This window comes from Lonchura striata, chromosome 3, assembly GCF_050655825.1.
Source record: "Lonchura striata isolate lonStrDom1 chromosome 3, ASM5065582v1, whole genome shotgun sequence".
Classification (NCBI taxonomy): Eukaryota; Metazoa; Chordata; class Aves; order Passeriformes; family Estrildidae; genus Lonchura; species Lonchura striata.
Window position 1 is genome coordinate 84724236 of NC_140705.1, and position 13768 is coordinate 84738003.

At 46.2% G+C, this 13768-nt stretch overlaps 1 protein-coding gene and 1 long non-coding RNA gene across 7 annotated transcripts in view; one reads left to right on the forward strand and one right to left on the reverse strand.

Moving 5' to 3' along the window:
* The window catches only part of LOC144246047 (uncharacterized), a 123446-nt gene that overhangs the window by 39769 nt on the left and 69909 nt on the right, over nt 1-13768 (reverse strand). The gene's annotated exons all lie outside the window — the stretch shown is intronic.
* The window catches only part of LOC146767973 (uncharacterized), a 61794-nt gene that overhangs the window by 31715 nt on the left and 16311 nt on the right, over nt 1-13768 (forward strand). For 2 of the 6 annotated variants that reach the window (XR_014953842.1, XR_014953839.1), the window contains exons 2-3: nt 8511-8602; nt 9999-12623. Coding sequence is in view for 1 of the 6 variants with exons in the window: in XM_085575595.1 (XP_085431721.1) it covers nt 8511-8602 (92 nt within the window). In the remaining 5 variants the exon portion in view is untranslated. Of the gene's footprint in view, nt 12624-13768 lie in introns of those variants that run through there. The other 4 variants (XR_014953840.1, XR_014953841.1, XR_014953838.1 and 1 more) reach the window with 3 other exon arrangements.

Consider the following 13768-nt stretch of genomic DNA (forward strand, 5'->3'; position numbering starts at 1 on the left):
CTATGGTGTCAAGCAGGCTAGTGGCAGCTAAGAGAAGAGTCCATGATGCCTTCATTTCACAGGGGAAGATAAAAGTCTATGGAGCTGAGAATTTAGGGACTCATGCCAACATAGCAGCTTGAGTAAATTTGGACTGGCACTCCATGCTGGCCACAGCTGTGTTCAGCCTTTGATAAGGGTTTGTCTCACAGGAGCTTGTAGCAATCTATGGTCATTCCAGCAAGCCATTCTCTTATCAAAGGTCATGTCAAAAATGTGGAGGGGAGCAGGCCCAATAAATGCAGATGACATAGGGCATTGTTTATTCATGTTAATGTTTCTAAAATCATACTTCCTAGTGACAAAATAACTGTATGGAAGCACTGGGAAAAAACTGTTGTTTCATCAGCAAAATTGTGCATGTCAGCTGCTGTGGTTGAGTAATTTTACACTGAGTTTTGTACAGGGGAGCTAGCACTAAAGGTTTGGAAGTAGTGGATTTCAGAAAGACTTGTGCCTAATCCTGAACATGAACCACTTGCACCTATAAAACAATCTAAATTAATTGTCACCACAGCACAGTTATTAGGTTTGTCCAAATGTGCATCCTCTTCCCTGCCAGTCTGCTAGGCCAAGATGTTAAACTCTGGTAGCTGAAACACTGATTTCACCCAAGCAACATTTGCACCAACCTACCTGAGCAAGGCAGGACAAGATTTGGCCTGTGCAGTCTCTGCCTGGTTTGATAAATAAGACAATAGCTGTGTTCGTGTCTTACCCTAACTTTCCAGGACTGGCCAAGAGACTCTGTAAGGGGATGTCCCCCAAGGGACATTTATGTATCAATATTTAGCATCTCCTCCTTATAAATAATTGCCCAACTATTGTCTCTCCTTGCAGTGAAGGTCCTACATTTGGTCCTGTTTCGGTTGCACTGTTTCTATGACTTTTAGCAAATCATTTCTGCTACATGTGAGAAAAGCTCATCTTCACTATCTTAAATAGGCTGGGGCTCAGATGAAGCTTCACAAGTCTCCTTTGAAAAAGTCCACCAATTGCTGTCTTTTGAGCAGCACTCCCTGAGATGGCAGCAAACCAAATCAGTGTGCTGAATGGCCCTTGTGATCCACATGCAATAAAAAAGGCAGAGACCAAGAAGGTGTCCATACATCATTTCTAGTCTGCAAGGTTCAGCAGGCTGGTACAGCCTCCTGTATAGCTCTGCCTCTCCTTCTGTCCTTCCTTCCACATGCGACTGATTTAGGGGAGTTAAAAGGCTCTATGAAACAAGCATATTAAAGAAAAAGAGACCTCTGATAAATGTCCAAAGAGATCTGTCAGCAAAACCCTTTTAGTGGCCTGTTCTCCCTCAATCTTCTTCCCAGAACAAGTTTGCTTATAAAAGAGGGCTGCAAGCAGACTACAGATAGCAGACCTAAGATCACAGCATGGCTGCTCCACAAAGCATAGAAGTGAGAGCAAAAGGGGAAGGGAGAGTAACAGCTTATACTCTTCAACAACCTGTCCTCTTATGCTTTAGTAAAACTGGCACTGTAATTTTGCAAGGTAATAAGGAAGACAGAGTGATCTGCCACCACCCACACTGCACCCCTCCTATGGTAAGATTTAGACAGAGCTGTCAGTGACCAAACACAGCTGATGAGAGAGATGTAGCTCTCTGCCTGGATCTGTTTTGGCTCCTCCTCTCTTCCCAACTTGCATTTCCCATATGTAATTTTGAATTATTAAAAATCAAATTTCCTTGGTGATGGATTTGCATTAATCTTGGGATATGTTTGCATTTGTATTACTCTTAGTTTCTTCTCTTCCTGAGAGATAAGATGTTTTTTCACATGAATGGGGAATCATTTCTTCCAGCATGACATTTAACCCAGGTCCAGCTGAATTAAACACATTCTCTTTATTAGGATGCATGTAATGGCTAAGTCACAGGTAGAAGATGGCATGGGAGTTGTGGGAGGTTGTCCAAAGCTGGCACATTCTGAAGCCCTTTCTCCAAGCAGCATAATACTCTGCAATGTGCATCACTCAGGTGGATTACACAGGGAAAGAGAGTGGCTGGACAAAAGGCCAGCCTTCAGACATGCAATTATGGCACTCTTCTTCGGGAGCAGGAATGGCTGGTATGCTGGTTATTGTAGGCAATGTCCCAGCTTCCCTACCTCCAGTCAAGAGTGCTACATGCCTCAGAGGATTGGCCCTGGTGACCATGGGAGAGAAATACAGGCTTTCTAAATGACTGGGGCTTTATGGGTACAGCATAGATTTGAAGGGTGTGGATAGAAGTGTTGATCATGAAGAACCTTGCTTATTCAGCCCCGAGTTTATCACCTCTGTTGAGCCCATACCAAAACAGCCACTTCCTGTTCTACCTATGCCTGTATCTCTTTTCCTGGTACCTAATAAATACTCATCAATATCAGCACTTACTGCTTTGTCACATGTACTGCCTACTAACCCCAGACCAGAAAATATTTGACCCTGAGTGATGTTTTAATTCTCCCCAACCATACTTTGTAGTATCAGACTTCAATCTATGTCCAACTCAAACTTCATCTAAAGAATGTGTTGTTGCTAATGTATAACCAGGGAGTGTGAAGCTGCGTGTGAGAACAGCACACACCACCAGAGTGAGAACAACAGCAAGCACATTGTGCTGCTGCAGAGCATTGTTTGATGTACTTTTTGCAGGACTGTGTTTGGAGACCTCAAGTTGAAGCTAGCTCTAAATGCAACTGCCTGTCTGTTCCAGGGCCAAAGCATTTCGTGGAAGAACTGAAGACTCATCCCTTCTAGGTGCTTGGTTTTAATCTGCACTACTCAAAGATGACTGAAATCTGACTAATACCTAATCTGTCTCTTGCCCCATGCCACACTGTCTGGAGTCTGTCTGGGAGGAGATTTAACAAGCTCCCCAGGTCTGTGGACCTGGCATCAAACCTTACCTCCACAAAGCTTGATTTGCTAAGCCTGCTGTTGGCCACATCCCATTCATCCCATATGCAGAACTTCTACTTTGTGATGAGCTGATAGACATTGGGGCAAGGGAGAAGCAGCTTCCAGGATGACTTCAATGGTGTGTTATGCACAAAAAAAGGCACTTCCTGCATTTAAGGATTGCAAAGGTATATATGTAATCATTTATTGGGAAGCATTCCTGCAGTCCCACAAAGAGCATGCATGTGAATACACTGCATTCCCTAGTGCCAGCTAACATCACCAAGGCTTGACTAACTGGCATCTGCTCACAGTGGGCAAAGGTGGTTCAATTAAAATTCCCTTGGATCAGCAGAGACACTCCAGTTTGGCAGCTGGCGTGGTAGTTGCAGGGCCAGTGGGGGTGAGTTGCAGCAGCACTGCTGCAAGCAGCACAGAGGATCCCCCAGGCAGGAGAGGCTTCCTGAGCCAGGCCACAGCTCCCTCCTAGAGCCACAGCAACCACCTCAGATGCACTACATGCTTCCACTCACCACAGACCATTTCCTAATACCCTCAGATAAACCCAGCATGCTGCCCAAATCCAAAATACATGCCCCAAGCCAGCATGTGCGAGACCATGCAGAAGCAGGAAGATTTTGCACGGTGTATCCAGAAGAACCAGATGGGACAGTTTTCACTCAGAGCAGTGAGTGAAATTATGTCAGGCCAAGATGGCTGATGGTGAGCTCAGCCCTCATGCAAGGGGAATGCAGCCAGGAGCACTGAGCAAGGGCGTCAGAGGAAATGAGAGCTAATTTTGTGGCTCAAGTGGTCCTAGGAGGCATCTCAGGAAACAGTCATACTGGGAGCAGTCTCTGTGTCCATCGACTACTGGTGAAGAGACATCTTGCTATATGAACATGACCACAGTGCGCTGCAGTAGTCCTGCTGCCTCTACCAGATTTACTCTGGTTACAGACTGCGCAGGGACTCTCTGCAGAGACTGGCCCTGGAATGGGACCCAAACTTTGACAATCTACACAGGACAGGAGATCAACCAACCCCCCACCTTGCCATACTGCCAATTTTGGAGTTCTTGTACAGGTCAAGCCAAGAAGGGTCATACCCTGAGGTGTAAAAGGGCTCAGGGAGCAGCCCTGTTGATGACTGTGGTGTCTACACAGGAGACAGGATTGATTGGAAGAACTTGTATGTGCCATGAAACCACCTGTGGCACAGCAGAGCAATAACACTGCTATTCTCGAGGCCTGGTTCTGTTCCCAGCTTTGCCATGGTCTTCACAGGGTGATGATGGGCAAGTCATATCCCTCTATCTGTGCCTCCACCTCAGAAAATGTTGCTGCCTTGAGTTAGAAGGAGGATAATGAGGACAGATCTTTGGGCCCCAAGGCTGAAGGCTCCCAGCAGATTCACCATCTTTGCCTGAAACACCACCAGAGTGTGGTGTCAAAGATGACATCATGGCATGTGAACAGGCATTTACCCTCAGAAAGAGAAAATAGCAGAAGCATGTGTAATGATTTGCCTTTCATGCCAACATACTTTTCTCATGTAAAGAGAGGCTCTGGCGGCCCTACGGAGGCTGAGAGATGCCTGTGCTCCCCTGCAAAGGTGGAACTATCAGGCAAGGATGCCAGGGTACCCGCCTGGGTAAATTTGTGCATGCACTTCATGTTGTAATAGACTTTAGTATCTGATAACAGAGCCTTGCTGGAGTCTGGCATGAAGACAGAAGGAATCAAAGGTCATGCCATGAATTCCAGTTATGCTGATAGGCATCTATAGTTAGAGGAAGGAGCTCAAGAACAGGAACTGTAAACTGGTGGTGAGGGCTGAAAAACAGAAGCTGGATCAGGGATGACAGGTATGGGTCATTTTGGATCCCAGCTGGACATTTGGTTGCACATGTTTGCCAGGGACATGGGACGGTGCTTTCCCCAATGGAGTGAACATGAACTCTGCCATTACAAGTTTAACAAACAGACTAAACACACAGCAATAAATGCATTAAGTAGCTCACGCATGTCCCTCCAGAGGCCTCTCCCTGATGGAAGAGCTGATTCATGACACGGATGGGCTGATCAGCAGATAGGTAGGAGATGGAAGTATGCAGTATGTACCTTGTACCAAGGGAACCGTCTGCACACGGAAACAGCTGAGAATGGATATGACAAATTGTCTGCTTTTGCCTCATGAGTCTGACGCTACCTCTCACCTTGTGCCTTACTCCTAGCAGATGCCTGGGTGGCACAGTGCTCTGTGATGTACACTGGGAGCTGAGAGTTCACACAAGGAGAAAGACACTGCTGCTGTGCACAGAGATGGTTCAACAATCCCTGCACAGCACAGCTCTGTGATGGGCTCTGTAGGCAGGAAGAGGAGTTTTAAGCCCCTGTGGTACCCAGAAAAAAAGGATGGGATGGGGCAGAACAGAAATGAAGGATGGGGAAGCAGAAGAAAAGCTCCTAGGAAGTGACTGATACTTCTAGTTGTATTGCAATAAATTGTCTTATTTCTTTCTTTTTATTCTTCAACAAAATTATTCCACTGTTTTCACAGTTTCACAACATTATCCTCCAGCCTCAGAAAATAGGGGCTCACTCTGCCTTTACTTTGAAATCATGATTTCTGCTTGGATTCACCTGCTTCATGGCTGTTGCTTTTTGCCTCATCACAGCTACTGACAAAGGTTTTGATGACAGACTAAAGTCACTTTTGAGATAGGAAAGATCTGGTAAACAAGCAGGAGGTGCATCATAGGCAGGGACAATACAAACTGTTAGCACGTGTTATCATCAGAGCATCTTTTTTCTTTGCTCCTCTGCTGTTAGTTGAACACATCAGGCAGCAACAGAAGCTACCCTTGAGGAATTGCACAGGGGGCTGATTTTTAGCAACTGAGTAGTCACAGATCCAGACCACTGAAAGCTGGTCCCAGATTCCTAGAAAACTGATGGGAAAAATCTGATGGAATTCAAGGAGTCTTGGCTTCAACTTCACAGAGAACAGCCTGAAATTGAAACATTGATTGCATAAAACCCCACCCATTTAGAAATTACAAGGAAACTGGACTAAAACTGATAAATTTGAGCTTCAGTGAAGAGATTAAATCACACATTTAAATTAGTAAGCAGGAGAGCTTATTTTTAAATTACTGTTTCCAGCAGACAGTACATATTTATTTACAGCTTTACATGTTTTTATTAAGTTTTGATTATTACCATTTTCTATACTGGGAAATAGTAAACTATGTATTTTTCATTTGTTATAGGATGACTGTTTATCTTTAGAATAGATTCATATCAGGTTGAAATTGGAATGAATTTGAATCCATTAAAATATCTAAAAACATTTATATTAAACTCTTTGTTTATTATTTATATAAATTACTTTAATTGCAAAATATAAAATAAAAATTAATATTAAACAAAAGAAGTTGTATCAGTTGTTAGTGGGTCAAACAGGTTGTTCCAGGATACCATACACACCAACATCATATACCCCAACACCATAGATCTGCTGGATCTTTTTTGCCCATCTTCATTTTCCTCATAAGTCAGAGGAGGAAAAACAAGTTTGCCTGTTTTTATTCAAACTTCATTAAGTTTCTTAAGTTTAAATAAGCAAGTCACTGATTTTAAGCTGTTGAGTAAACTGAAATGGAATAAATAGTCATCTTCTACTCATGGAAGAGCAATTGGTCTTAAAAGTGGATTTATCACTTATCAAGCTTTGGTTCCAGGTGCTTAGGCAGTGTTTTGGTTCAGATTTCGGAAATGTTTTGGCAGGAAGCCTGTGTTAACTCGATATTTAAACAAATAATCAAGACAAAGAGATACTTTTTATCAAATATACTAAGCATCCAAATACAGATGGCCATTGTTCCACATTTAAATAGCTAAATTTTAAGTGAGAGAAAATATATTGAACTTATGATTCTTAAAATTATTAAAAGTCTTCCATTGTTATCATAAGTCATCTGCAACAGATGTTAAGAATAAGATGGAACTTGCATTTCCTACACAGTGACCAGTCTACCTTAAGCTGCCACTAGGAGACTGTGGGTGGCTTCAGCACCACAGATCACTGCCCCAGAAACAAAGTTTCCATCTGGGAACTACAAGTGTCCTCCATACAGGGCTAGACAGAGCTGTCAGAGCAGTCATGTCCACTTGTTTTTTTAATCCTCTTCCACTCAGCCTGTTTTTCTTGTTACAATCACAAAGGCAATCTTTCTACACTGCTTATAAGACCGGAAGAAGACCCTAGACAACATGAACAGAGCATAAAATTCATGCTGATATGCCTGCTTGGATTAGAAAGGCACCTGAAATACCACCTTAAAGATCCTGCACCCCTGGCCTCTCTGTCCACCCCAGTAAAGTACTTTAATCATGTGGGAAAGGGGCAGACACTCCATGCGGGACACTGTGAAAAAGGCTGATACATGTTCTCCTCAAAGGTTGTAATACTCTTCTGGTTTATTGACAGTTTGCATTAATTAATTTGCTACTGTCTTCTTTCAGAATTGTCTCAGTCAAGCAGTATCTGTTTGTGATTTATACTTGGCACTTCCCTGATAAAAGCTTTTCCACTCTAACTCAGCTTGAGCAAGACTTGCCTCGTCTTCTTCATGCCAACTTCACTAAAGTGTCTCATCTTCCTGCTTCTGCCTCTCTTTGTACTAAATGCCACGGGAGACACAAATGGACAATATCTGAGCCAGTAGCCTGTCTGCTATTCTTCCATCAGCAGCACTCAGTCTGTCATCTTGCCTGGTGGCAACAAACACATCACTGTTAAGAGGAATTGTTTCAGGGTCAAATGCTTCTAACCTCCAGCTTCACTGCCTTCCGTGAGATGAATCTGCGTTATGCCAGCTGAGGATCTGTTCCTTCAGGAGAACAAGGCCCATCAGAAAGGCTGCACAGGGAAGAAAAACAGGGTTTCTTAAAAGGTTAGCTAACACTGCTTTAACTAAAGCCCGCCACAGCCCAGTTTCTGGAGGCTTATAGCACGTAAATCTTGGATTAACTCAATATTCAGTAGAGCTTTGCAATCCACTCGTAACATTTTCCAGTTCAGTGTGAAGAATTGGGCCTCTCATGAGCCTCTTTTTAGCATTTCTCCAAAGCTCTGGATATCCTTCTCCAGTGAGGGATTTGGAGGGGATGCATTATGAGCAGGATACTAATCTGCTCCCCATGGTGGCGTGTGAAGAACAGAATTTCAGATGGCATCATATGGTATTTGATCCCTATTTCATCCCTAGGGTAACCTGTTGGAGAACAGTGTGCACCCCTTTCAGCCCAGACTCCAGTATTTGACTGCTAGAGGTGTCAAGTTTTCACAGGTGATTTTAGGTGGGAAAATGTATCTAGCTCCTAAATTGAGTAGAGAAGGCAGTTTGCTGTCATTGCTGGAACACTGCTGTCGGTCATTACAGTTCAGAAATTTTATATACATATCAGGAGCCATGACAGAGAGAAAATCTGAAGCTCAGTCTGTTAAAGAATCATGGTGCTCACATTTTTAGTTTTCAGGTTCACTCTCTTTTTTTCTTTTTCCAGATGCCTGAGAGGTCTTCTGTTTTGAATTCAGTGCAGGCTTCTGGCTACAAGAAACAATTAACTATGCCTCCAATCAGGATGGAAACAGAAAGGTACGAGAGAAGATTAAGATCAATTCCCAAACATAAAAGGAAATATAAAGCAAAAAACTGAATAGTGGAACGACATGCTTCATCTCTATCATTGATAAAATATTTTGCAATCCTGGAAAACTTAATAGCTTCTTTGGTATAATCTTTATGACCTTAAAGGGGTGATAAGGAAGGTAAAATACTGTTTCTGAAAGGTTATGCATTTTCCTAGTCAACCCAGTTTTTCCTTCTCACCTCCAAGGCTAACATTCAAAAGGAAGTTTGACACATGTGAATTGTGTCGGAACTTGGAAGCTGTTTATTTAGCTCCACCCAAGATATTACCTATGGAACCTTGCAGAGCAGGGCAAGAAAGGGAGCCCTGTGAAGTGGCAACAGCATTAGAAAAGTGAGGGGTCCATAGCTCAAACTGCTCAAGTTGATTAAAATAAAATAGGTCAGCGGAGTTGCCCAGAGGGTTACATAAGGCAGAAAGTAGCACTCCACAGGAGAGAAGAAAGGAGCTTGTTAAAAGGCAAAGCCACTCCAGTTTGTTTATGGTCAGAGATAACTGTCTTGTGGTGTGTCTGTTCTCTAGAGCTGACAAAGTAAATCACACCCTTTATCTCCACAGCAGATGAGAATTTGGACTAGGACGTTCTTTTGTGAGCTGTGGATTAAAGCAAATGGGGCTGTTATTTATTATTAGGGCTAGGATTATTATTTTGTTCCTGCCATCTCTGCATTTCAGTCTTTATGTAAGGAATTTCACCACGATGATTCCTTTCAGGGAATGTTAGGAATTGTAATAGCAGTAAGGATAAAAGCTTGATCCACCTGAAAAGAAATGTGGCTTGGCAGTTGCATACAGGCAAGGGAAATGATCAAATGTCCTTTGAGATTATGACACTCTCACTCTGGGTTAGAGGTCAGCAAGAAGTTGGATATGACATCTGGGAACATGGAAGTGCCTGTGGCCTGCTGACACATCTGTCCCAGTACCAATCTCCTCCTGTTCTGCCTGCTCCTCCTGTGCTGGAAATCCAGCTTCCTATCTTAAATACTGTCCTCTGTGTCCCAGTTCCCTGGTCCCTGCTGTAGACAAGCATCTCTTGCAAAGATGTTAGGCACCCTGCAGCTTTCACATCTCAGTAAGGGCATTTTCCATTTCAGGAACCCAAATCTCAAGTACTTATCCTTCAAAAGTGGAAGCCTGCTGTCCCTTTTCATGCCTCCTCTTTGCTCCTGTGGTACATTGAGCCTTCCTTTCTGCAACTTCAGCTCAGTAATGGGGCAGTCACTTGTACAGAGAGCTCTTCCCAAAATCAGGCAGCACCCAGGTCCCAGTGAAGCTCATACAATCAGAGAACACCTGAGATACCATGGAAAACACAAGTACTATTTTTCATGTTTTCAGGTCTGTAAGAACAAAGGAGAGCTCTGCTAGTTTTCAGACCGTCTGATCCAACGACACCTACTGAGTGGGCCATGACCCAGGAAGTTTCTCAGTGGCTTCAGGAACAGGTTCCTGGGAGGAAACATGAAACACATGCCTTTGAGCCATTTGCTGGGAGCTGGTCAGAGAAACAAAGGAGCTTTATCTTCCATGGGAAAATGCTGAATCATCAAAATCCACATTTTTCATAGGGGCACATCAGTTTTCATGACATTTTCAGAAAGATGTTTCTCTAATGCAGGATAGAAAGCAAAGGTTATTTTTATTTTCATTTAGGGCAGAGAGCTGAAAGAGACAGACAGGGATAAAAGCTACAATCATATTCAGTCTGCTGGACAAACAATGTGAGAGTCAGTTCAAGTTTCGCTCTGCACAGTCCAGAAGCAGGGCTGGATCTGCTCTGAGCAAACACCTGCATGATAGAGACTAGCTGGAGGGGACAAGGGTGTAAATGTCCCTCCTTGCACAATTTTTGCAAGATACATTCGATAAGGCCTGGGTCTGTCCCATGTCAGAAGAACAATTCTGACACCCTGCAAACATCTGTACCTGAGGATTTTGCCCTTCCAGCCAGATGGATGGTTTACATTCTCCTACACCTCATCTGCATCCTTCCAACTCACCGAGCAGCAGCAGCATCTGCGCCAAGTGTCAGGGTCACATCCCTACAGGACAAAAGGGGATAAGACATGAGCCTTCTCCTTCACTCAGAGCACTGCTTCCTTTTTTTCCTGTGCAGAAACTTTTCTCCTTATCAGCCAACCTCTGCCACACCAGTGTGGAATATGTTTTTGCCTGTGAGAGCACTAGCTTCTTTCATGCTACACCTATTTACCTGTACAGAGGATCTGAGCCCCTGGAACACAGCAAGGATGCTCCCACCACAGCACTCAGCCCTTTCTGGAACAAGCTCCCAAGAGCACTACCCGCTTCTGATCTGTCAGGAACACATCAGCCTCCTCCTGCAACATCCACCTGGACAGGAATGCTGCTCTTTAGGGTCACTTTCTTCCCTCACCAGGTCTGGGCCTGTCTTGTAGGATCTTGCTGCTGGGTTAAATGCATTTTCTTTTGGCAAACAGATGCCTTTGTTTGGTTGGCTCTGCTCTTTTTAAGGGATCACCCACAGCCCATGCAGCTCTCACCATGACCTCTCTTCCTTTTTGGGGCCCCTGAAAGTGTGGCATTTTCTAATTAATTTACACCAAAGCTCAATTCAAAAGGAATCTTATGTGTATCTTTCTAAGTCGACCAGGCTTTGGCAAAGCAGAAATCATTGTCAAGTGTGGTAGCTCTGTTCTCCTAACATATAGGCATTTCCATGACTAGTACAGGTATTCATTCCTCCTCACTGGTGTGGCTGGGAGACTTAATTCCTGGGAGGGAAGAGCACAGCGTGACTTGTATGATCCACGGTGTTACAGGCCTTTGAAACTGCATTTTCTAGTCCTTCAGCTTCTCGCTGGCTCCAAGAGGCCAAAATTTAAAGCAGGTCTGTGCTCTAGTGAGTAACTGATGTAATTACGCTCACTTGTTACAAGGAGAAGCTTTCACAAGAGGGGGAGGCGGTGGCCCCACGCCAGGAGGTGTGTCCCCGATGACAAGCCGCAGAGCCAATCACAGCCCTGAAAGATCATCACATTCATACCAAAAAGAAAAGAAACCGCCCCAGGGTATTTATATTGAGGAAGGGGAAAAAAAAAAAAAAAAAAAAAAGCTGTCAAGAAAGAGAAAAAGAGGCTGAGAACCTGCAACTTTGTTAACTAACTGTGCAGCTGAATTGAAAAAGGCCAGGCTGGTCCCCCTACAAATCTTGCTTCCTATCCCCTCCCCTCTCTTAAGCATCTCTAGAAATCTGTCTGTAAACTGGAGTGAAAAGTTCAGATGCTTGGAGTGGTTCTCCTCTCCCCTGGCAGGCAACCTCGTTAGGCGCGGAGCAGAGCCGGGCCTCGGGAGGGCGAGCCCCGGCAGGCAGGTGGGCAGCGATCCCTTGATCCCCAGCAGGGCAGGGGGTAGGGCCGGCCAGGAGCCCCCGGGATTAATAATTACCTTCTCAGCACGCTGGCACGGGCTCCCAGCTGCCCGTACCTCCGTTAAATAGGTAGGGAAAGAGAAAGCGGGTTTAGCTTTAACTAAGGGGTTAACGGTCAGCACTTACAAATGCTGAACCACCAAAAACCGGCCAGCCACAGGTTATTTATTCCGCTTGCACAAGACGACTGTGAGGTTCAAAGGATGAGAGGGCCCGTGGCAGCCTACAAACCCCATTTTCTGCCCCTGGGCTGTTGGATGAACCAGGGTAAAAAGGCTTCCCCCCTCCTCAGTGGCGTTTCTTCCTGCCCGCCCTCTCTGCTGCCTTTCAATGTTCTGACCGCCTGTTCCCGGGTACAGACTGTCTCTGACCGCCTTGTGCGAAGCCTCGCACAATGGGGCTGTAATATAAGCTCAGCGCGAACGAGCTGCCATTAATAATAATAATAAAAACGCCCATCACACCCTACGGCAGCAGCGGATAGGGCCGAACAGCAACCGCAGCCCCGCTCCCCCGTGGGAAACCGGTGTCCCCCGGGAGCCCCCTCAGCGCCGCCGCCCCGACTGCCGGGGCAGGCGCTGTGCCGTGCCGGGCGGGGAACACAAAGGCTTTTCCCCGCCCGGGGCGCTCCGCAGCGGGCCGGGCCGGGCCGGGGCGAGGCGCGGGGCTGCCCCGCCACCTGCCGGCTGCGGGGGCTCCGTGCGGCCTGGAGCCGGCATGGGCACCGCGCCCTCCGCGGCCCGGCTCAGAGCTGGGGGCCCCGGCGCTCTGTGTGACCCTGCCCGCCTCTGTCCAGCCTGCGGGGCCGCACAGCTGCCGAGGGCAGAGGCGCTGGGGCAAGCGGTGGCCTGGACATGGCCCGCCCCAGGCTGCAGGGGCAGCGTGGGGAGAAGGCTGAATGTTACTCTGCGATGGTTGGTGCAGCCGCGCTGTCAGCCCTGGCTCTTTGTTCCCTCTCCTCCCCACCTCCCACACAATCGTCTGACTGTTTCAGGCACGCACAGCTCTGGCTACTCAGCCCCTCCCCTTGCAAAAAACAGGAGACCGAGGAAACTCCTCTCCCATCCGCATGGTGTGAGAAATGGGGAGGAGACCTTTCCCATGCCGTACTGGGTTGTCAGTGGTAATTCTCTGTGGGGCTGGAGTACCTCTCTGGCTCCGAACCAGCAGCGGGCCCGCACTGCCAGCTGACCAGTCTCTGGTGGCCACACAGTGTGGTCATCTTGGCCTGGCAGCAGGGCTTCTGCTGAAACACCAAAAGACTTAGGGGTAGGGAGAGGGGAGAGCAGAAGGGGCACACCCACGTGTGGGCTTTCAGTCAAGCAGGAGGCCTCAGGCGCTAATTGCAATGCCTTCTTTTTTGACAGGGGTAATGACCTCAGTGGAAATATGCGGGCTCAGTCTAAAGGTGCTCAGCTTGTAGCAGCTCAGTAGAGAGCCCACATTGTGAGGCAGCCATGCTAGATGTCAGGCTTGCTGTCACAGCCACTTTGCCAAAGGTGGTTCTCTGAGCACCAATTCCCTGCCCTGCACTGCAGTCCCTTCCCTCCCTTCCCATGAGATTTTCAGGCTGCCCCCCTTTAGCATCGCTCCCCCCTTCTCCTCACACTAAGACTGTAGCTCACTCCCCTTCTCAGTAAAGACCACCCATTGCCATGGTAACATTGCCTCTTACAAAGTTGCAAGCAGACACAAAGAT